We start from the raw sequence: 23,951 nt of genomic DNA on the forward strand, positions 1-23,951 counted from the left end.
GGATAGGAATATTTTTATATAAAAGTATTTCATTCATGTATAATTGTTATCATCGAATGTTAGATTTGATTTAGCACCATTTTCAAGTCACAAATGCTATTGCACTTTTATGTTATAATTATTTCTTTTTTTTCATATAAATATAAATTCTTGCAGCGAGTAGTTTTATATGTTTATAAAAAGGAAATAAAACTGAAACAAAACGAGACGAGAGAAAAACTCGAGTTTCTAAACGCAACGAATGAGCCATTGCACGAAAGTGCAGGCTATTATCACAAGATACGAGCATATTAGCTCAAGATAAGCGTAGAAAATTACCTCATTGTACTATTTTATCTCATACCGTAAGTAATATCAGTCGAATTGCCTCGAATTACATTGGAAGAGGCCAATTGCAAAAATAAACCGTTTTTCGAATATAAAATTATACTAGATAATGTGAATATTTCTGTACCAGCCTGTATGAATGTGATTACGTCATAGTATAGGGTGAAGTAGAATCCACCTTGACGAATATCCTGGCTAGGTCATGATGTTCTTTCAATTTCTGGTATGTACAATCAAATACGTATTTAATCCTTGCAAAAACATCTGGATCGTAAACTGATCTAGCAGTGTTAGTTAGATCAAAAGGTTCTGCAAATAAATGTAAATATTTAATGAATATAAAACATTATTTTTTTCTTTAATGATTCCTAATCTTTTTATTTACCTTCAATACATAAATATTTCCACTGATGAGGATCATTTTTATAAGATCGTGCTCTTCGGCATTCTTCTATTGGTATTTTATTAGCCAAACGGACTGATATCGCATACTGATTGAAACTAATTAATTTTTATTTAGTATAACATTACTCATTGAAATATATCTTAATATTTTTTTTTTCTACTCACTCGAACATGACATAATACCGAAAAAATTCGATGAACAATTCTCCTAACGACTGACGATTCTTAGGCCGAAGTACGGAAACTGGAATATCCAGTTCTTCTTGGATATCTATGCAATGGATGTCTGTATGTGGTGTGAATTTGCCTTCATAAAGGGAATGTAAACAAGGTAAAACCGGTGGATTGACACCATCTAAGAAAAATAATATATTTAAATAAATAAACAATACATATCTATTATGAAGTAAAAAGTAGATTGGATAAATACACTGCAAAAAATGAATGACCATAAGAACTAAGGAATAACTGGATATTGTCATGTTCTTGGCGTCATTAATATCCTGAGATTGAGCCCAAAGTTTAACCACAAGTACCAATGGTCTCACTCTCCAATCAACTGTAAAATATTCGAAAAAATAATTGTGTAAAATAAATTATCATAATTTAAATATTTTTTTTTTATTAATTAAAATCATTTTACTTCGAGAATAACAATAAAGAAGATGAGTATTTCGAATTCCAACAGCATTATTACAATTTAAATCAACTTCTAAATTTTGTATCGAATCATGGAATTTTAGAATTGGTACTTTTGCTTGTATAAGTTCTAATTGTTCTATAAAATCTGTTAACATAAAAATCTCATTTTATTAATTTGAAATTTTATAATTAATTAATCAGTAAAACTAATATTTAAATTGTACCACATCTTTTAAGGCATTTCAATATTTGCTCTAAATGTCCAATAGCTTCATTCCTTTGATCCATTTCTGTATGTCTTACTAAAAGGCACATGTCAACATCACTATTATCTGATCCAAAACCATTCATTGTAGAACCAACCAAGAATAACCCATATTTTGGAAATGCTGTCTGAAAATAAATATTACAATTTCATTCATATATATACAAAATATTTAAATTATGTATTACCTTGATGTAAACATAAAGATATCTCCAAAGCATCATCTTGTTCCTATAAACAGTCTCAGTCTGTTGATTTAACATAAATTTCGACCAAATATCTTTCGAAAGTTTATCCCAAATTGATCCATTAAGTAAATCATCTGGTGTACGAGTTACCTCAACTAAATGTGACCTAGCTAGGAATCGATCTGGAGCAATTCCATATCTGGGAAACATGTGATAATTAGGCGATAATAATCCCATATATCTTTTATTTCTAGGTAATCTTTGAGGAGGTGGACTATTCCTTCCTAAAATTATAATTTGTTTCTGAAGTAAATAATAGATGAATTAGCATGCAATCATTATTGTGAACATACCTGAATGATACCTTCTTTTATTCTGATAAGTTTGCATTTGAGTTCTAGATGTTGACATGGTAGTAGGATAACAATTAATAGATCGTTGATTCTGATAATATTGATGTGTAGAACTATTTGAAATTATACCATATTGCATTATTCTATTGTTTGTAACATTATTTGGATGTATTTTGTGTGACTTTCTAGAACACAATAATCTTTTGATTTTATAATGTATTAAAAAATTATATTATTAAAATTCTTTTTAATTATCCTTATTTATTTAAATAAATAACACTTACTTCATACTTTGTTCAACTGAAGAAATTACAGAATCTCGTTCATCCGAGCTTTCTGTTTGACTACTATCAATATGATGTTTATTTGGTGTTGGAGATCGTGAACTAAAGCCACTATCGCTGCTATATTTTTCGTTATTTACGTAAGAATCTCGAAAAGAAGTTCTTTTACTTAATTTATTATACCAGTTTGACTTTTTGCTTGTTAAATTATTATCATTGGGTCTAAAAGCAAGATGTGGAGAAGGTATAATAGGTGTATTGTTTGAAATATTTATACGTCTTTGCCAGTGTCCTGTTTGTGTGCTGTTATTTGATTGCATATACTCTACATGCCGTAGAGATGGTATTTCAACCCCCATCAATTGCAATAGCTCCAATGGATAAGATCCTGTCTGCAAGAATACTGCTTGTATTCAAAGATATTTTTTTAAAAAAATATAAAATATATTGATATTTTTGAACTTTTTAAACTTATAATATAAATAATAATATACCTGTATCATTTGATGTCTGTTCTGAGAACAAGCATCTGAGCGATATTTTGCATATTCTGCCTGATGGAATGCACTTGCACCATGAATGTGCATTGTGTGTGATTGAACTGGTGGACACTGTCCATTTGCCTGTTGGCCACCCATTATCTGCACCATTATTTGTGGTGGATACATAGTATGATACATAGTCAAAATAAATGTATAAAATGCTACAAAATACTTAAATCTAGAGGAAATATTCTTTAATAGAACACATATATATGATTTTTATATTCTTTCTTTAACAAAATAAGTATTATGATATACTAAATAAAATGAATATTATTATATATCAATTTGCAATAAATTTAAATTAAAAAATAAAATTCATTAACAAATAATCATGTACAACTATTATTAATATTCAAATATTTTCTCCTATTGTTTTTTCATTATATAATATATTTCTAAACATTTGCAAATAACAATATAATATAATCTATGAATATGAAATAGAGAAATATAATTAAGTTAATCCAAAATAGTTTAGAATATAAACAATATTCTGAATAATTATAAAACAAATAATAATTTCAGAAAAACCATGTATCTTATATTTTAATATATATCACTTCTTTACGACTTTAAATTAATTTTTTTTAAATTATTTGCATATGAATTATTTGTTTTTTTTATTGTATCTCGTTTATTGTCATGTAATTCCAATAGTAAATAGTACTTTTGCTCAGCCGTTGTGACGTTTAATCGCACACTTCTATTTTTCAAATTCTTAGCGGACGTACAGGTTTACGACTAGCAAAGTGCGTTCCTGAAAATATATAAAAATCTTAAAAATTCAATATCAATTTAATGAACATAGTTAATGGACAATAGTTTTATTAGAAATTTTAAAGTATACTAATGCAGTATAATAATTCTATTATATAAAAATTTTCTACATTATAGGTTAAATACCGACATTATAATACTATATAATTAAAAAATAATTTCTAATACGTAGCATACTCGATATAATATAATCCTGATTATAGATATACATAGAAAGTATTTATCAGTTATATTCAAAATGTATCATATAAAGAAAAAAACTACCTGTGCTACAAATAACAGTGAAAATGATTAGTTGAAAAGAGTACAAAAATTAGAAAGATTGGTTAACCGACGAAGATGATGGATAATAGAAAGCAAAATATAATCATGAACTATTATTCTAGTCAGCCTCTTTATAATTATATTGTTAGAAATAATTATATACCTATTTTGTGTCGCCATGTTCTAAAGATTTGTGTTGATCCAACACGATATTTCTCAAAGAAAAAATCCACAATCTGTTTCTTGGTCCCTCCCAAACGATTACCAAAGAACAAAGATATTCAAAAGTGTCTCAATGCAATTGTATCTCCCGCCGGAATCCAGTGACTAATTCGTGATCTTTAATAACGAAATTATCTTTTTTTACGACAAATGTCTTTAGGATTTACACCGAACTCTTGTCACTTTTAACACATTCCGACTAACTAAACTTGTCCGTTTAAATTTTCGAATTCTCCCATATAATAAACGTTTTTCGGCTTGACACTAAATATTTACAAAATGTGACGTTAGATGGCGAGGCTCGAAAGAAATTGCAACTTACCAAAGGAGTTATGAGAAAAGTTGCCGATCGCTCCAACTTTTCATATTTTATTTATAATAGAAGAAAAAATACTAGTAAATTTATTTAGTTTAATGTGTATTTCAATGTAATTTGTTTTTTTTTATAAATACTAATGCGTAGAACAAATCATTACACTATAACAATATGTAAGATGAAATTTACCTACTGTATGTTAAAATGCATGCAATTTGGAATTTTATTATCTTTCATAATTTTTTTATAACTGTAATATAAAATGGCAGCCATATTTTATTCTTATTGTAAATATTTTATTAAGAGAGTAGATGAAGTAGATATCTAATTATTTTTTATATATTTTCTTAATTATATATGTAAAAGTTGTAAATAGTTTATCTATCTTTTTATTTGCCAGTTATCATAAAAATTTCATGCAAAAGTGAAATATCTCGTATAAAACACTAAACGAAAAATATATGAAGAAAAAAAAAAATACTATAACAAATAAAAATTTAATTTTAATTGAAGTGCGTTATACCCTGCAGTAACATCCTAATCTCATAGCACTTTGCATCTAGAATTCATATTGTTATATCACTCTCAATGCTTTCTTAATTTTAATTTATAAAATGCTATGAGTCAATATAGTTTAGGCAGATAAAGAATATTGTTTCCTGAGTCTTTGGAATTCTATTTCTTTTTGTAAATATTCTTTAACGAATGGATGTTCCAAATGTGAATCCTTCAATTGACTTAAATAACGATTAGCAACTTCAGGTGGTTTTCCCATATGCTGAGAAAGTACAATCATATTGATTAAAGTATCTGGATTATTACTATCTTTATCCAAAGATTCTTGCAAAGCTGTTTCAGCTTCTTCATATTTAGCTTGTCCAATAAAACAAGTAGCTTGACCATTTAATAACATACTTGTACTGGAATGTTTATCTATCATATCCTAAAATTATATAATAATATATTATAATAAATTATCTTTAAACTAAACATATATAATAAATATAATTTTACTTGAAATATATAGTAAGCATCTTGTAACTTATCTCCACCACTGCTTATGTTTAACCATGCTTGTGCCAACTGAGTTAGAGTAGCATCATCATCTTTCTCCTGCATAGTAACTAATTCTTTTTTTGCAAGATCCAATCGATCCATTTTTAAATAAATTTGCAGAGTTAAGGCTAAACATTCTAGATGATCTACATTACGAAGTATCCTAAGTGCTGCTTCTAAGTTTTTTTCATGATAATAGATAGTTGCAGCAACGATCAGAAAATTGTGATTATCATAATTAGTGCGATTGGTCGCTTGTTGCAATTCTGCGACAATCGCTTCTCTGCGACATGGATTCGCAAAATAGTCTGCCAACATCTTCAATGGTTGTAAATCAGGAGGAGAAGAATTATTAATTTCATCTAGCACAACACGGAATTTTCTTTGTGCTATATATGCACGATAGAGAAATACATCTCGTTCCATTATTACTTCTGGTGAAGATGACTATAGTAATATAAAATAACATTAATATTTTACTTTAAATAATTAAGAAATTATTTTTAATATTAATATAGATAAAAATTAAATTAATATATCGTGACAATAAAATAATTTGTTTTGATATAGAAAAAAATATTTTTTGTATAAGAGAAAAAGGTAACATTTAAAAAAAACATATTCTATGATTACAAACCTTGATTTTTTGTGCTTCGTTGATACATTGTTGATAATTGCCAATATAGAAATGATTTTTTACGTCGAAAAGTTCATCAACGTCTGCTTGCTGCTGACGTGCCATCTTGTCATTTCGGTAGTAGTATTTCATTCAATTATATGTTCCGGTTTTCAAAAATTGTACATTGCAATATCAATTATTTGATTGCATAAAAATAATTTGATTTATATATTTTTTCAATTTATATTTTATTATATTTTAAAATTCTAAAATTAATTCTTTTTTCATTTATTCGACTTCATATAAATATACGTTTTTTGATTCTAGAAATATTCTAAATTTCATATACTATAGTAAGATTTTATATTTTATGTTTATTATATATATATATATTATTTAAATGTGCACTGTCAGAAATAGTAAAAATGTATAAAATATAAATGTAATATATTTTATATTTTATATAAAATTTCATAAATGATAAAAATTTTTATTTTAAAAGTAATAGTTTGACAATTTTTATAGATATTGAATTAATAAATAATATAGTTATAATAAAAATTATTACAATTTTATATATACATATTAATTTATTTATCATGGTATATTTTTTCAATTATTAAAATAATTTAACGTATAATAATTTTTTTTTCTTATTTTTAGGTTAAGCATTGTAATAATTTATAATACCGTATGATGAATATCTTAAAGTTTGATAAAAAATTTATTTGAAATGGCGAATTTTTCTTATATGTATTTCGTGAAATATTATACATACCCATTCTTTATAATTGTATTTTATTTTAAATTTTGGCTTCTTAATTTATTGAATACAATAAGTTGCTAAGTAAGCATAAAATAAGGTGCCTTCTTTTTTACTAAAAATTGTGTAAAAAAAATTAATTTTAACGGCAAATAAAAATGGATGTTAGTACATTATTTAAAGCAAGTGTAAAAACTATTAGTCTTCGTAATAAAGCTTTAGGTATTATTGATAATACACGAAATATAAAAAAGGCAAAAAATAAAAGTGCCTTTTTTATAAAAGTTCAAGGTGTTGTTGCACAAATTTCAAAATTACGCGAATTTTTGTTGGAAAATCGAAAAGCATATTTAAATTTTTCTAACTACATGTCAAATATACCAAGTATGACAGATGCTGATCGTGATAAAATTGATGTTGGTGCACAAAAAATAATGACTACTTGTTCCCAGTTAATCAAAGAATTAAAAAGAGAGATAGCAAGTTCTGAAGTTTCTCCACAAAATTTGGAACATAGAGAAATTATGTTATTGTTAATTGAAGATTATTTGAAGAATGTTTGCAAAATTTATTCAGAACAAAAAGCAATACGAGTAAAAAGAGCAATGGAAATAAGAAAAATTGCCAAATTAGAACTGGAAAAAAAACCAATTAAAGAATTAGAGCATAAAATAAAATCCAGTTCAAACACAAATGAAAAAACTGAAGACAAAGAAAATAAAATTAATTCTGATGACTCAAGCCCTATGAAAATACAAGAAATAAATGGGGATGTAAATACATTAATATATGAAGAAGAAATATCACCTGAAGATATACAAGTATTTGAGGCAGAAAATGAACAATTATATAATGAACTTAATACATTAACAGAAGAAGTGAGACATATAGAAAGTAAAGTTGTACACATAGCTGAACTTCAAGAAATATTCACAGAAAAAGTATTAGATCAAGATAAAGATTTAGATCGTTTAATGACAACGGTTGTTGGATCGACAGAAAACGTGAAAGAAGCTAATGAGCAAATTAGACAAGCAATTCAGAGAAATGCAGGACTCAGAGTGTGGATTCTTTTTTTTCTTTTAGTTATGTCTTTTTCTCTATTGTTTCTTGATTGGTATAATCCATAAAATAAAGAGGTATATTATTTTATTACATTTTCTTTGTACAAACATCTGAAGAATGTTGTATTATATGTAAAATATTGATATAACACTTGTACACTCTGTTATTCTGTAAATGACAATGAACAAAACATTTGCCAAAATATGTCATTGTATTTTATCCCCAAACATTTTACATAACAGCTACATCTTATATAATAAAATTTATAGTATATGTATATATTTATTTATATATACATATTTGCACATGTGCAATAGCCATGTACAATTTTTGTTGTCTTGTTAATATTTGGTTTAACAGAAAATCATTCTGTAAATTAATGAAACTGTCATAAATGTATATAAGATACATTCTCTTATATCTTCCATTGCTTAAAAATTATTAATGCTATCTTAATATGAAGTATTTAGAGGCAACTCGCTTGATATTTCTTCTTTTTTTGAACTTATATCTATCATGAATAAATGATTAAAGTTTCTTATATGGTATATATATCCAGTACATAAAAAGTGTAATGTAAATATATTTGATTTATTACTTATAATTTTATGTAAAAAAATATTTACAGGATATACCATCCATTATTATTTTTGATTTACAGAGTAATTTTAATATTAGTTGTATACAATAATAATTTGGATAAGTAACAGCCAAATCAAACATAAATAGCCAAACACAAATTAGAATTATAATCTTAATAAAAGAAAGATTCTCATAGCAAATTGCCTATTTTTTTGATAGCATAAATTTTTTCTTTCTTTTTATAAACGAATAACAATTATTTAATTATTAATTAAATGTAAAAAAAAATTTATTCTCGAAATGTAATAATAATTCTTATAAATATAATTAAATGTATTATTGTAAATATGCTAATATGAAAAAAGCAATGCACCAAGTTATTTACAACATTATTGTAAATATGAATTATTATTAGATTTCTAATTTTTATATTTTTATATTTTTTTTTCAATCTTTTGTAAAAATGATATTTAAAACAATATGATAAAATTATATTTTCTTATTTGGTCTGTATTAAAAAACTTATTCAATAATAATAACATAAATGAAATAATATTGAATCGCATAAATTGCGATTAAGAATCATGAAATGTCTTTAAAATTTATTTTTTTATAATTCATTTGTTTTTTTTGTTTCTCCCTTTTTTTTTACAAAAGTGATTTTTGATTTAGAATTTGATTTATACAAAATATTACAAAATTCTACTGCTACGATTTTTTTTTTAATAGTAAACAATATGGTGTGTAATAAGCATATGTAAGTTATGCATAATGAATAATCACAAAAAAAATCTTTACACCAGATATTCTTACAGTCAAATATTACTACGTAAAACACATTTTGACATTTTCAATATAAATTAATTTGCTTTGCATCCTGGTCATAATTTTGTTTTACGAGTTGATCGTTTTTATTTCCTCTAATTTTTTAAGAGATTTCTTTGCAAGCAGAGTTCTTATGTTACATTTAACATAAACAAATGCAAGCATCATTGTTTTGTACTTTTCTATTCATTTCACAAGACAATTCTTTAAATAGACGTTCTTTTATAAGTTGACAAGATTTTTTGTACGACCATGATGCAAAAGACATCAGATAATCATAATCATAATTGCAACATAATTTTTTCAGATACTTATCAAAAATAGATTTTGATATTGTAGACAAACTATTAAAATAGTTTTAAAGTATTAGTACTTTAACGTTTTATGAGTGCATAAACAAATAGATGTGCTTTATAGTTGTCCAAAGACAAAAATAATGTTCTCAATTTATCAAATATATCTAGAATGATACAATAAAAGTAAAAGATTTTTATAATTTACAAAGACAGGATCTCACCTGCTTTCGAAATTATAGTTATAATTTCTCAATTATTGAATATATTTAATTTTGTTTATAATTATATTTATAACGAGGACTTGCATCATAGGAGCATAATTTTCCTTCTATTAAACATTGAACAATCCATGTTGTGGAAAGTAATGGAATTTGTAATTTATTAGCTTTTTCTATTGCCCAAAATGGACATAAACTGTTTGTAAGAACTATAGTTCCCTGTACAAAACTTTCCATTGCATCTAAAAATTGTCAAAAACTTTTATTCAATATTAATGTTAATTTTTTTAATTATCAAATTTCTATTACATAAAATTTTTCATACCTGGTTTTTCTGCTAATAAAACAACAGCACCTGTATTTTCACAAACTTGACGCCAAAATGTAGCAAATTGTTTTTGAGACTCTAGAAATGGAATTATTATCACAACTTGAGCCAATGGTTTATTACTGGATCTTTGAAACATTTCAACATATGAATTTTTTTCCAAACTCCATCCTGAAGGTAATTCATCTTCAGCTAGATTTACAAGTTTTCCCTATAAAAATAACGTTATAACATATAAGATATAAAATTATAAAATTATAGATTTGTGTGTATAAATATATATTATAATTGTATATATTATATATTATGTATGTATTATATAAATATATATTATAATAATATTTACCTCTTGACAACATCTTATTATCCAATTATGATTATAAGCGGGTATACCAACTGAAAGACACAAGAGAGTCTTTGCAGTTGTATTTGGCACATTTGTTATCAGTTTTGTATTTTTGTACTCATCCTGAGGAATTTCATTAAATTCTGTATAAACTTTTCCGCCACCCGCCACTATTTGTTTGATTAATCTATCTCTTATGAAAGGTTTTTTTGCCCATTCTTCTTCATTTTCAGTTCCAGAACCCAATTCTGCATCCGAACCATAGTCCTTGTTATTATCTTGAAATCGATCAATAATTTCTAAGGATGCACAAGTGAGAATAAAAGACATGCCTTTAAAGAGATTTAAATCTTCATGTGGAATTGGACCAAATATCGCAATAGTTTCTTCGTCATCCACTTTTTTTTTACTCCTTGATTTACTTTTGATTCGACTTTGTGGCCCTTTCACAATTTGTTCATATGGAGTTCCAATTATTTCAGATTGGACGCCAATAGAAAAAACTTCATCCTTTATAGAAATATTCGAATCACTGGAAACATAATCACTTTCAGAGGATGCTTTCTTTTCTTTTTTGCTTATAGAAGTTATACCAGAAACAGATGGTTCTATTTCAGATTTATTTGTAGGGGTATGGATTAATTTAGATTTAGGAGTAGAAAAAATGGGAGTAGCAATCCGTTTAGAACGTCTTTTTCCATCAACCATGTTATCTAATGTTATTTGACCTAAATATTTTGGCGTAGATGGAAGACTCTTGTTCTCCAAATTAATTTCTTCTTTTAATACTTGAGCTTGATCAGCAGAAAAAGAAATATCTTTGATTTGAACTCGTAATTTTTCTCCTTCATCTGTTTCTACTATATAATATACTTCGTTATTTACAGTTACAATATCAGTTATTATACCACACGATCCGTAATCATAATTTTTAGTAGCAGCATATACAGATAAACCTTCTTTCAGAACTTTTGGTATTGGTATAACAAAGTCTTCTATAAGTACTTTACTTTTTCCATCAAAAAAGTTTACTTTATATTTTGTTTTTATTTTATCAATAACTATACCTGGATAGTAATTATTATCAGACCATTTAGCAAATACATTTTTACCAATTAACTCGTCTGTTATTATATGTGGTTGAGGTTTTGTTGAAACATCTACAGTATTCGACGAATTGTCCGTATGTTCCGTTTTATTCTTTTTTCTATTTGGTGTATTGTTGTTCTCTGTAGGACTTAATACTTTTGAAATCTTATTTATTCCATTTGAATGATTATCTGATTTAGTACTTTTACTTCTTGATCTCTTTACTGCTTTACTCTTTTTTGTGCTTTTAGGAGTTTGTATCGATATTACTTCTTGTGAAACTTCTGGAGTAGACGATCGAATTTTTTGTAATTGATCATCTATCCTCTCGTTACTAACATTATATGCATCAGTTCCACTAAGTTCAGTATTTGCAAAATTTAAAACAGTTGTTGTAAGAAGATGACTATTTTGCCATTCTTTATTAAGACGTTCATATGCTTCTTCTATTGCTTGTTTATCATTTAGTGAATGCATATCTTGAACATGTCTTTTTACATGCTTTATTGGTGCTCTTGGTAAAGAGAAATGTGTACTATCTCTTATTGCTAGTTTGGCTGCCAGTGAAGCAGCACTAGATGCAGAACTTAAAGAACTAATTGTTGATGCAAATGAAAGTCTGGAAGGATTCAATTGATATAATTGCGGATTACTATTTACTGATCCTGGAGATGTATCTTTATTATCATTTCCAGAAATATCTGCTAATGAAGTAGATGTATCATTGGTTTTTTGTCTTGTTATAGTGGGCTCTCCAACAATAGTTTCACATTGCACACTAGTGATTTCTTTACTTAGGAATTCTTTTGTACCTTCGTCAATATGTAATAAACATTTCATTCTAACATATATACCAATTTCTTTTTCTATTTGCAAAGCTTTTGTAATAGAACTACTGTGAGTCGAATTTGACTTACTTTTATCATCTACTATAAAAACGTCAGGTTCATTGTCACTTACACTTAATAAATCAGCGTGATAACCGTCTTTAGATATGGTGATTGGTTTGATTTGTTTATTTATATTATGCACGGATATAGGAATATTGTTATCTACTTTATCAAGAACCGGCATATCGCTAAACGTGTCTGATTGTAAACTAGCTGTGCTATCAGTATCACACTTTTTTGATTCACTACTTCCATTTACTAATTTACTATCAGATTTAGCTGAATCAAGGGATGGTTCTTTGGTATTTTCTATTGATTTATAACTAAATTCGCTACTACTTTTGCTGTCATAACAACTTTTGTATACTGTATCAGACTTTGTGTTATCTAAAATATTTTTATTTTCAACTTTTGCATCAGAATCTTCTTGAGATGAATCTAGCACAATTTTTTCACCATCTTCATCGATTTCTACTAGTTCTTTAGATTTTAACTTAATTTCATGAATTGCAGTTTGATCATATATAAGTTCTATGCTCTTCCTTGATTTGCATATATTTGAAGAACATGTATTAGTGTGTGATTCGCTAATTTCTTTAGAAACTGATATTTCTTGAATATCACTATTATTTTGTTCCAAACTAGTATGTTGTATAGGTTCAATACCATTTTCCTTATCTTCGGTTTTTTCGTTATATAATATTTTATTATCTTTTACTTCAATTGATCTAGTATTATCTGTATTTTTATTATCCAAATCCGATTTTATCTTTTCAATTGCAATAACTTTAAGTAAAGATGGAGCATCTTTTTCTTTTGTTTGAATCTGTGTTAATCTATTTTCATTAGAATTAATTATATTTTTTAAATCAGATATTTCATCATTAAATTCTTTTTTCCCAGTAGGTTGATGTAGTTTTGATGTATCGCTAAAATTTTTATTCTTATCAATTTCATAATCTTTCATTTCTAATTCAAGATATTTTTCATTTTTAGTTTTTTCTTTATATTTTGTTGGCATTTCTAACAAAGAAATGCTTTCCGTATCTTCATCTTCTCCAATGTCTTGAGTTTCTGCAATTATAATATTTGTACCAGAACAATTTTTATGGAATTCTTGTTGAGAATTATCAGATTTAAATGAATGACAACTTTCTTCTTCTTCTTGCTCTCTTTTTTCAGGTACTAATATATCTTCCTTGGATGCTGTTTTCAAAATTTTTGCAGGAGGTTCATCAAATAATTCTCCTTTTCGTTTTAAACTTGTAATTATATTATCACTACATTGTTTTTTAGATGGTGAAGTAGAAATAGGTGGTGTGCACTGTATTATTTCTTCATCTTCTTCAGAATACTTATCTTTATTTTCTAAAATGCTACTTTCTATAATTTTCTTTTCTTGCTCCATTTTTTTAGATGATTCTATATTCTGTGTATCTTTTTCTTTTATAAGTTCAATATTTTGTGCATTTTCTATTGTTATAGATTCATTATTCTGTACATCATTTATTGTATGCTCTGTTATTTTTATTTCATTCAGAATTATCTCTGTATTAACATTAGAAATAGAAGATAATGCTTCTTCCTGTTTTATTTTTTCTAAATCTTGATGTGATTTATCTAATGATTCATCTTCACTTGTATCTATTAAATGAAAATCCTGACTCTCGTTTAAACTATTGATTTCGCTACATGCCAAACTTGATTTGCTTCTCTCTAAATTTTCAGGACATGTATCCTGGTTTTCCATTGCACAGTCTTCTTTTTTTTCTGTTTCTGACATCTTTTAATCTTTTTTATCAAAATGCTGAAATTGTGAACATATTAGTTAAGAAATATTAAATTTTTTCATATAATCTTTATATATTTTTAAAACATAAATTAGTTTACATTAATAATTTATAAAAATTAGGATAAATTATATAAAAAGAAACGAAATTCAAGGACACCCTATATATCGATACGGTGTTTACAACAAGTATGGAAGGTTACGGCGGGAACGTCATGTGATCGCGAAAATTGATCAAAAATCTCATGTTATAGAAAATGAAACGTACTACGATTGACTGTACACAATGAGGCGTATTTTCTGAATTGAACTATTTGTATCTCTTTGTTAAAATATTACATCTATTGCCGGAGATAAATATGTTCGCCGGCCCTTGAAAGCGGGAGTTCATGTATTTGTTCTGCTCACCACTTTTACAGGTTTCCTTTCTAATTTCGTATCTCTTACTCGTCGTCGTCGTGCGTCTTTGTTTATTATTAATATTGAGAATTACATTAATAAATCGGTCTCCCATAGAAAATATTACGAAAACTCCACTTTTTAATCACAAAGCAATACAGGCCATAAAACGCCATCGCCACTTTTAGTAATCATAGATTATGTAATTCTAGATATACACAATTCCAGTAAGGTAACAAACGATATTTATTACTCCTCCAATCACATCGTTTTGTATAAGCAACATAACATAGCGTTATTATTTGTGGACAAGTTTTTCTTCAACCAATCAAAATGTATAATATATCATATAACAACTTTATATTATGGGAAGAGAAGTTTCACAATATAATTTGTTGAATAATGAATTCTTGGCAACATTAGTATATTTGTAATATCTTTTTGATTTATTGTTTTAATATTTTTAGTAAATATTTTTTCAAATTGCTCTTTATATATTTAATAAATTTTTGTTTACTTTCTATATTACGTCCTCTAACGGGAATTATTTTGCGCATTTTCATTTGCGCATTAGATGTAGAATGCGCTGGTATCGAATTTTATGGAATTCTTTTCTATAGTTCTTATTACAATATTAAAATAACGGAAAAGATACGAATTTTTCTTAAATATATTATTTTTGATAATTCAGAACATACAATTAAATAAAGATAGAAAATTAATTAAATATTTTAAATATTTTCATTTTTGAAATAATGTCAGATTGTAATCTAAATATTATTCTTGATATCAATAAATTAAATTTGGAATTAAAAAAGAAATTAGAAATAGTTTCAAAATGGAGAGGTATATTCTAATATAATCATTTTATATAATAAAAAACTATTTTTAATATTCTGTTATTTGTAGCGGAATGTGCTCAATTGCAACTAGAGTTTTTAAAGTTATATACTCCAGAATGCCTTGAAATTCTTGAATCGCTCAAACAAATAACAGACACGAATATCAATTTAGATAAATCATAACTTATCATTAAAAATATTATAATATAAATGTATTATTGTATTAATTTTCAATAAACAATATAAAATACAATTATGTTGAAATATATTTATTATATTCGAATATAGGATTGACACATAGAATGTATTCATGATTTATATAACATAAAGACAGACAATAGATATTTTTTATCGGATGCAATATAAATTTATATTGTAATAAAATTATATATTTTTTTTTAAATTTCATTAAATATTTCACTTTAATATCGATTATATTTTATGATGGAAAATATTCTACAATAGAAAAAAAATCATGTTATTATATTGCATCATTTGAAAGAATTAAAATATAAATGTATTTAAATAAAATAAAATAAGAAAAATGAATTTTTTTATTTTGCGAATACGAGAATATTGTTAGAAATTATCTATTATAATCGTGTATTATGCTTTTCGATATTTAATGACAGTTTTGATATATTTTATTACACAATTAATTCTTTTTGTTTTTTGCGAGGCATTCATTCATTCGAATTTTTTATTTTCTTTATGAGTTTAAAACATGATTTTTTGATTTCTATATTTATTAATAAAATAATTCTTATGATCATACTCATGACTTTATTCAAATTTTTCTTTTTTAAAAGAAACACAAGTAAATAATTTTATGTTTAAAAATAAATTATGTAAAAAATAATAAAATTTCTGTCGAAAGTTATTGTCCCTTATTGTTTGTTGTTGCATTTATTATCAAAATAAAAAACACCTCGCAAAGATAACATTCTTTCAACTTGAAATTTAACCGTCTCTCCTTTCTTTTTGTTATGAAATGATATCGGAATATATAATTATACACACAAACACTATAATCATTTTTATCGTCGTGTTCTCGAATCGACTTGAAAATATTACTCGACTTCTTGATTTTTTTTGTCTGAAGTCAAAATACTCTTTCAACAACAGTTAACATAACTTGTATCCTATTATTAAATAATATATTATTTTGAGTATCCTAATCTTATTATCTAGATCTTACTATACTATTTTTAATTGCAAACAAAATGAACGAAATATTGAAAGTTGATAAAAAAAAAATGAAGCTCGATTCGAGGTCACTGATCTGTTGGAGAGCCAAACACATTTCTCGATAAAGCATTCTCGATGTATTATAGATGCTGTATCACTTAAACTTTATCATTCCGTTTTTTATCAATCCGATTGTTGAGGACTAATTGTATCATAACCTATATGCAATCGTCGTCCACTATAAGGATAATTAAGATAACGATGCCAATAACGATAATGATATCGTCGTAAACAAGAATTGTTTCCATCGAGACGACATTGATCGGAAATCGCTGTTGGTGTTTGTAATTGCGATAATACCAAAGCTGTACTAGCACAAGCTTCTCTACTCTTTGGTCCTTCTCTTATTTCTTGAGCATCACAGATTTTTCCCGCTTCCATTGCATAGTTACCTAAACATTCCTCTTCTAGATCATTTTGTACCTAAAAATTATTGGTTTTTATTACCCAAAGATTATTGGTTTATCATATACTACTAATTTATTTAAATATTTAAAATATTTTATCATTATTTGTAGATTAATCGACGAACTTTTCAAACAATTAGCGAATTAAAGATATACAATTTATGATATTTTTCCAGTTTTGATAAAAGTATAAAGATTTGAAATGTATATGTAAGTATATGTATACTTACACAAGCTTTGCAGATTTGAAGCATAACACAAGGAAGATAGAGTATTTGTAATTCATCTCCACCTAAAGTATCTACAACTCTGCATCGTTTTTCAATCATTTTTAGCTCAGGGCAAGCTCTATTTTCTTCCATACCTTTCACAGAATTTTAATACAGTTTGAAATTTTTTAAAATTAAGAAATAGACACACAAACGATGATATTTTTAATTGAATTTATACCTTCAGTTTCGATTAAATTGTTAATGCGTTTGTCTTTGGTTTTAGGAATATTACTATTTTCTCGAAAGTTAGAGGATTGATTATTCTGTGCATAGATCGCCTTTTGAGCCTCTATTCTAGCCGCAACATTGTTTCTGAGATCGTTTAGAGCTTTTCTCATTTTCTCAAAAGAATACGCAGCAGCCATACGAGCCATTACCTTATCTTTTACCTATTTTTTTTTAATTTAAATAAAAATGATAAAACATTATAATGTTAATTATTATGAGCATTGATTAATTTCTTTGAATATATTACCTTTTGCATATCTATATCATCCTCGGAATTTCCATATCTCATAGCTTCCTCGAGAATCAAGTCTTTAATGTTTTTTTGTCTCGAATCCAATTGATTCAATTTATCTTTCCCTTCGTTAGTTTCCTTTTCGTAATCTCGTTCGTTCGGTCTCAGATTTTCCACCATATTCTGACAAATGCATAATTAATTCAACTATCGCAGATTGTATTTATAAGTAGAAAAAGATTTTTTTTTAAAGATATTTAATCAATGCATAAATCATTTATGTAAATGCAACTCATCATCGAGAAAAATAAATAATTATTACATAATAACAATTACTTTAATTTATCATATTATAAAAAAACAAATAAATGAGATAATTACTTCATAATATCGCTGCAACATCCATTCATCATCTTGATTCTGAGTTCCTTGTCCAGCCATTAATGCAGCCTTTTTCCTTCTTTTATCAATACCAAAATATTGAGACCAATTGACGCTCTTCTTCCTGACTTCAATAGACTTCGATTTATTTAACTTTGTTACATTCTCTTTTTGCCCTTTTAACGGCAACATCACTTTTGGCGCTTCTGAAGAATTCTCGTGTTTATGCTGATCTCTATGATCGTGCTCATGATCGTGCTCGTGATCGTGATTGTGATCATGATCGAGATCGTGATTGTGTTCATGATCGTGATTCTTGTAGTTATGCGTATGATTTTGATTATTCACAGATTGGGTGCCAAATAATGCTCCTAAATCTTGAGCAACCTTGAAAAAATAAATTTATTTTCGCATTAAAATGTGCGATAATATATTAAAATACTTCATTAATTTGTACAATCGATTAATTACCTTAGGATCGGTAATTTCTTTCTTGGTAGGCATAGCTTTCGGGCTCCTTTTGGCCACGAAATAACGTTTAGCCGTATTTCTATAAGTCCTCATAGATCGTTCTGTAGGATACCCACCATTCATGTTTCTTTGTTCTTCCATAGATAGGTACAACAGATTTGGATCTTGCTCCCGATCGTTGAATTCATTTTCGTCGGATATTCTACCCTGTCGAATCGTCGATTCTTTGTTTAACAATGCTCCCCAGGACATTGGACCTGAATTCCTACTACAAATCGTTTAACGTATTTATTTCATTATCGTTGAAATAATTATACGTTTATAATATTTCATATTACATTTTAAAAAAATGTACAAAATATTTCTTTCCTTTTTTCTTTATAAAAAAAAATTATTAATCATAGATCACTAACTCGTATATTTTATTGCCTCGATCGCCCCTATATCGATCATAAAGCATCTGACGAACGTCCACGTATCCTTCGTCATCCAAGTCTGCAAGATTATACGGAGAACCATCCTGCAACTCCTCCAGCAGCAATTTCGTCAGCTCTTTATTATCGATGTTTAATCGATCAGAATTAAAATCTCTCTTACGACTGGAGCTTCGTTCACGTTCTCGGAACAGCGATGGGACTTGCTCTTCCTGAACAATTCAAATATATATATATATATCGAAGAAAAAAGAAAAAAAAAAAAAGAGGGGGAAAAAAGGAATACCTGTTGCGGAATGCTTTCTAGATAATCGATCAACGCCCTTTCGAGTAGTTTATTGTTCAATTGGAAACCGTTCCCTACAGTCTCTAATTGTCCAGTTTCTGGAAAAAAAATTCTTCTTTCGAAATTATTATTCTTTTTAAAATTATCACACGAATCATTACATACCACTAGGCAAGAATTCTATTTCCTCGTCTTCCTCTCCCATTTCCCTTTCTCCTTGATACTCCCTATCGAGCTTTCTCTCTCCCTCTCCTCCGTGATATTTAAACGAACGAAGATCATTGTAATATCCTTGCGGATTCGTATCCAAGGATCGTTGTTTCCTAATAACAGTATCTGGAGAGCTTCTCAACAACTCGTCCGTCATATGATGGACGGGCACGGGCACCATTGCTGTCGCTGATCCCGTAATTAAAAACACCAATATCCATTCTTGCGATAACATTTCCCCTTTAAAAATATAATAATTTATCCAAATTATATATATATATATATATTTTTTTTCTTTTTTCATATTTGTAATTATCGCTTAATTAATACGACTACATCGTACATTTTTATTATCTCGTCAACTACGATACGAGTAATCTCGAGAGAATATATTTGATGGAGAAAATTAATATTGAGATTAAGGGCATTGGCAAAAATAATCGAGACGGGAAAACACGTTGGAGTTTCATTTAATCAGCTTTAAATCGATTCCTTGAAAAAGGTCAGCGAAATCCGTTAACTGAAGACGTAGTAGCGAAAGCTGATGATGCAACAGGGATCGCTTTATCCGATCGATCATAGCTGCAAGTAATCGAGACATTCGATAATTATCGCGTCTTCTCTATTATCATTTTATGCGATATATGTACGAAATACGCGATAAATCGAAAAATAACTCGAAAATTTTAAATTGTAACGAAGAATACAGAATATATGATTTGTACATGACTAAAATGATATATCGTCGTTATTGAAGTTATTTTCCGTTATTGTGAAAAAATTTTTCATTCTTTCAATAATAATTTCAAGGATGACGTGTTCAAAAAACGGAAAGATTAAAGTTTTAATTTTAACGAAAACTTGTTTTCCTTTGTTGTTCGTCGCCATTAGATCGATAAACTTTCCACGCATACAATCAGTTTCAGTCGCGAAATTTCATTAATATTTAGCTTTACGCATTCTTTCTTAATTTTTATATATTTACGCATTTCAATATTTTATTATATTAAGTAACAATTTAATTTATAAATTTTAAAAGAACAGAATGAATAATAAATTACTGTGCATTGATTATGATTAACAAATGGAAATGTATGTAATATATAAATATGTATTTGAATATAGAAATAATGTTGAATATTTAAAAATTGAAATTCCTTATCGGAAGCCTCTTCAATTTCGTTATCTCTGTTCTAAAAATAAATTAATAATCTAAAAAATAAATTTCATTTAATAATAATTTTTTTTTCTATACTCTTTTATACTTTTTTTCTATAGTAAGATATTCATTCATCTTCAACACAAAAACTTCTCGTCACGGTCAATGGTTATCTGCTGATCATTTATATACGTCATGACTGTAACAGATGGTGAGGCTAGCCTCGAGTTGTCGATATTAATTTCTCTCGAGAGAAAAAGCAATATAAGCAAAAAGTTATATAAAGCATAATTTTATCGTTTTTATTATTAAAAAAAAAATTAAGAATGCGAAAAACAATTCATTAAATTTATCAACGAGTCGTAAGAAAAAAAAAAAAAAATTGAAAAATTCAAACTCATCTAATTTTCGTTACTTAATTATCGTCGATTGCTCAATTATTAAATAACAAATCGAAAAGTTAAAGAAGAAAGATTAAGCAATTTGTCAAGTCAATTTGCGTATGCAATTTAAGAATTAAGATTAAAGAAAAAAAAAAAAAAAGAATATCGCAGCGATATCGTTATTATTTCTTTCTTTCTTTCTTTTTTTTTTTCAATGACTTACTTGCTTCCTTAATTATTCATTCGAACACGAGCCAACTTGTATCCTATTTATTTTAATTGTGTTCAACCTTCGTCCACAGCGTTCTCACCACGTTGACGTGATTCCTCCACGGGTCGCATGGATATCTGCCGATCTGTTCTTTCATGATTACGACGATGACGCGGCCTTTTATACAAGGGTGGCCGGGATCGATAGAAACGCGCATGGAATTAGCATGGGGCAGCAACAAGTAAAGGCGTGTGGGGTGTGACTGGGAGAAAGCACGGCGAGGTGGAAAATTATGGACACGCGTGCCTTGCCAACTCGATGGGATCTTGTGTGGTTAAACGGACCTCCCCGACTCGTTTCCATTTCTCGAAGGCAGATGGATGATGGCCTCCGACTTAAGGATCCGTCAACTTCCTCGTTCGAGGCACGCTTCCCTTTCGAGGGAAGGAAGAATGAGAATTCTTAAATTTCTCGGACAACTCAACTCGGGGAATTTAATTCAATTTCCAGATTCTTGCGATGGTTGAAAATCCATGGATCGTTCCTTGAAAAAAAAATTACGAAAATTAAATTACGAATATTGGAATATTTATTGAATCGTTTTCAGACAAGAATTTTCCCTTTACTTGTTCGATTCTTGAAAAATGAAAAAAAGAAAAAAAAAAGAAGAATAGAATATTTTAAATTAATTGCTTAAAATAATTGCTTTTTAAAGGATTGCTTATTATTTATTTTTAACTATTGACTTTTTGGAACTTTTTTTTTCTTATTCTTCCTGAGAGGGAAAAAATTCCAGTTAAAAAAAAGAAAAAAATAATTGCACATCATATCAATATAGGATTGTATTTAAAGAAAATCCAATATCACCAATTTGAAAGATTTTCGAAAACGTTGACGCTACTGCTAGTCAATTACGAACAAAACGATCGATTGAATTAAATTTATCACGGATTCGTGAAGAATAAAATTTAAAATTTTTAATTTTTCGAACAATCATCAACAGAAATGTTGAATGTTTTAATTTTATTAATGAGAAAAAAAAATTGGAAATGACACGGTAGGAGGGGGAGGGGGGATAGGAAAGAATTATTGGATATGAAACGACGAAGAACGATAACTTATCCACGATATACAACGATAAGCGATTGGTTATCAATGATAAAATTTACCAAACGTTCGAACGAGCGTTAGCAGTATTCGCGATAGAATTATCCACGAATGATTATAAGACGAGTTATTCCATCATCATCAACTCGATCAAAGGAGCAAGAAAAATTTCCTATTGTATTTTTTTCTTACGCAAAAGACCTCTCTCAACTGTGTTGATAATAATCACAATTGATCGATCTTGTATAATCCCTCGTGCTGTTCAAATATTAAAATTAATTAATTAATTTGATAAAGTTTTGTATTATAAAAAAGAAAAAGGTGAAAAAATACTTTGCTTAATATATTTTTGAGGAACACGATGAATTCTCGTCACTCTCTCGCGAGGCGAAATGAAGGGCAATAAGCTTAATTCCTTCACATCCAAAGCATTAACTGGTAACTTTTTTTCGATTGATTATTATTATTGATTGTCATTATAATAATAATAATCGTATTTAATTATCCAAGGTACACTTGACAAAGAAAAAGAGAATTTCGAGTATATAGAAATGCAAGAAAATACGTTGTCCCCATCACCCCCAATTCTCTCGAAATCTATCGTTATCACAGTGCAGCCACAAGGTAGGTGATGTTAATGATAAAATGTGGAATGCATCGATAAAGTAAGAAATGAATAAAATAAAAGTAGAATCCAATATGATATATTTTAAAGTTCGCCAAATTTTGCGAAAAAATGAAATAATTAATTATCACATGAATTACGTTATCAATGATAGAATGTCATCAAAATAATATTATATTCATAAAATAATAATATTATTCATCATAAATAATAATATTCATCAAAATAATAATATTCATCAAGGGAAAGCTTCTTTTATCTAACTAAAAAGAAAAATTACAATTTCTTCAATGTTAAATTAACTGATTTTAAATTTCTGGAAAGCATAAAGATTAACCATCGAGATAAATATAACTTGGAATAATATCCAATTCTGTCTTTGGTCAGGACAAATTGAAGAGTTAAGAAGACCAATACCTGTGAGCACGTTGGATTGGATATCGACTCCGAGATCGCAACTGACTGTACTGTCAGGAAGCCATTTCCTGGCCAATGTGGAGCAACTGGAAATACAACAGATTGTTGATTTAAATACACGTTCGTAATTTACTTAAATAAAAGAGCAAGTTGACGAGCGAGTTAAATTGAAAAAAAAAAAAAAA

At 27.5% G+C, this 23,951-nt stretch overlaps 7 protein-coding genes across 14 annotated transcripts in view; 3 read left to right on the plus strand and 4 right to left on the minus strand.

The window, feature by feature from the left end:
* On the minus strand, nucleotides 1-3,254 carry LOC102676065 (poly(A) RNA polymerase gld-2 homolog A-like). Of its 5 annotated transcripts, none has more exons than XR_004151344.1 (10): nucleotides 2,959-3,254; nucleotides 2,465-2,856; nucleotides 2,181-2,380; nucleotides 1,828-2,111; nucleotides 1,599-1,767; nucleotides 1,376-1,519; nucleotides 1,163-1,291; nucleotides 898-1,087; nucleotides 713-818; nucleotides 1-636 (listed from the first exon to the last, which is right to left on the minus strand). XR_004151344.1 is itself a non-coding variant. In XM_031513393.1 (10 exons), exons 1-10 carry the CDS (start codon nucleotides 3,142-3,144, stop codon nucleotides 473-475), a joined length of 1,974 nt encoding a protein of 657 aa, XP_031369253.1. In that variant the 5' UTR covers nucleotides 3,145-3,253; the 3' UTR covers nucleotides 1-472. The 5 variants fall into 5 exon arrangements, 4 of the variants coding, with proteins under 4 accessions (XP_031369253.1, XP_031369254.1, XP_031369256.1 ...); XM_031513393.1 differs by having other exon boundaries at nucleotides 713-828; nucleotides 2,959-3,253; XM_031513394.1 differs by having other exon boundaries at nucleotides 713-828; nucleotides 2,181-2,365; nucleotides 2,959-3,252.
* Nucleotides 3,255-3,632: 378 nt separating this feature from the next.
* Nucleotides 3,633-6,436, minus strand: LOC116186363 (coatomer subunit epsilon). Its single transcript, XM_031513397.1, has 4 exons — nucleotides 6,282-6,436; nucleotides 5,603-6,091; nucleotides 4,214-5,531; nucleotides 3,633-3,766 (listed from the first exon to the last, which is right to left on the minus strand). The coding sequence occupies exons 1-3, from the start codon at nucleotides 6,411-6,413 to the stop codon at nucleotides 5,223-5,225; spliced, it is 930 nt and encodes a 309-aa protein (XP_031369257.1). The 5' UTR covers nucleotides 6,414-6,436; the 3' UTR covers nucleotides 3,633-3,766; nucleotides 4,214-5,222.
* Nucleotides 6,437-7,039: 603 nt separating this feature from the next.
* Nucleotides 7,040-8,295, plus strand: LOC102672034 (syntaxin-18). The gene has a single exon (XM_006621679.2). It carries the CDS (start codon nucleotides 7,185-7,187, stop codon nucleotides 8,154-8,156), a length of 972 nt encoding a protein of 323 aa, XP_006621742.1. The 5' UTR covers nucleotides 7,040-7,184; the 3' UTR covers nucleotides 8,157-8,295.
* Nucleotides 8,296-9,345: 1,050 nt separating this feature from the next.
* Nucleotides 9,346-15,374, minus strand: LOC102672171 (restin homolog). The gene is made up of 4 exons (XM_006621680.2): nucleotides 14,723-15,374; nucleotides 10,687-14,472; nucleotides 10,338-10,551; nucleotides 9,346-10,254 (listed from the first exon to the last, which is right to left on the minus strand). The coding sequence occupies exons 2-4, from the start codon at nucleotides 14,446-14,448 to the stop codon at nucleotides 10,061-10,063; spliced, it is 4,170 nt and encodes a 1,389-aa protein (XP_006621743.1). The 5' UTR covers nucleotides 14,449-14,472; nucleotides 14,723-15,374; the 3' UTR covers nucleotides 9,346-10,060.
* A 234-nt stretch (nucleotides 15,375-15,608) lies between these two features.
* Nucleotides 15,609-16,037, plus strand: LOC102673168. The gene is made up of 2 exons (XM_031513254.1): nucleotides 15,609-15,699; nucleotides 15,763-16,037. Exons 1-2 carry the CDS (start codon nucleotides 15,609-15,611, stop codon nucleotides 15,876-15,878), a joined length of 207 nt encoding a protein of 68 aa, XP_031369114.1. The 3' UTR covers nucleotides 15,879-16,037.
* Nucleotides 16,038-16,501: 464 nt separating this feature from the next.
* On the minus strand, nucleotides 16,502-21,927 carry LOC102672956. 3 transcript variants are annotated; one of them, XM_006621687.2, is made up of 10 exons: nucleotides 21,630-21,927; nucleotides 19,820-20,104; nucleotides 19,655-19,752; nucleotides 19,348-19,580; nucleotides 18,935-19,199; nucleotides 18,464-18,850; nucleotides 18,098-18,265; nucleotides 17,801-18,011; nucleotides 17,581-17,714; nucleotides 16,502-17,366 (listed from the first exon to the last, which is right to left on the minus strand). In XM_006621687.2, the coding sequence occupies exons 2-10, from the start codon at nucleotides 20,097-20,099 to the stop codon at nucleotides 17,067-17,069; spliced, it is 2,076 nt and encodes a 691-aa protein (XP_006621750.1). In that variant the 5' UTR covers nucleotides 20,100-20,104; nucleotides 21,630-21,927; the 3' UTR covers nucleotides 16,502-17,066. The 3 variants fall into 3 exon arrangements, with proteins under 3 accessions (XP_006621750.1, XP_006621749.1, XP_031369113.1); XM_006621686.2 differs by having other exon boundaries at nucleotides 18,935-19,202; XM_031513253.1 differs by lacking the exon at nucleotides 21,630-21,927 and adding an exon at nucleotides 20,208-20,225 and having other exon boundaries at nucleotides 18,935-19,202.
* A 1,131-nt stretch (nucleotides 21,928-23,058) lies between these two features.
* LOC102672816 overlaps nucleotides 23,059-23,951 on the plus strand; it is a 2,910-nt gene continuing 2,017 nt past the window's right edge. Inside the window, exons 1-3 of one of the 2 annotated variants that reach the window (XM_031513257.1) lie at nucleotides 23,059-23,162; nucleotides 23,235-23,348; nucleotides 23,737-23,886. In XM_031513257.1, the coding sequence (XP_031369117.1) occupies nucleotides 23,117-23,162; nucleotides 23,235-23,348; nucleotides 23,737-23,886 (310 nt within the window). In that variant the 5' untranslated portion in view covers nucleotides 23,059-23,116. Of the gene's footprint in view, nucleotides 23,179-23,232; nucleotides 23,349-23,736; nucleotides 23,887-23,951 lie in introns of both variants that reach the window. The other variant, XM_031513256.1, reaches the window with a different exon arrangement.

This window comes from Apis dorsata, unplaced genomic scaffold (genome assembly GCF_000469605.1).
Source record: "Apis dorsata unplaced genomic scaffold, Apis dorsata 1.3 scaffold_631, whole genome shotgun sequence".
NCBI classification, from domain to species: Eukaryota; Metazoa; Arthropoda; class Insecta; order Hymenoptera; family Apidae; genus Apis; species Apis dorsata.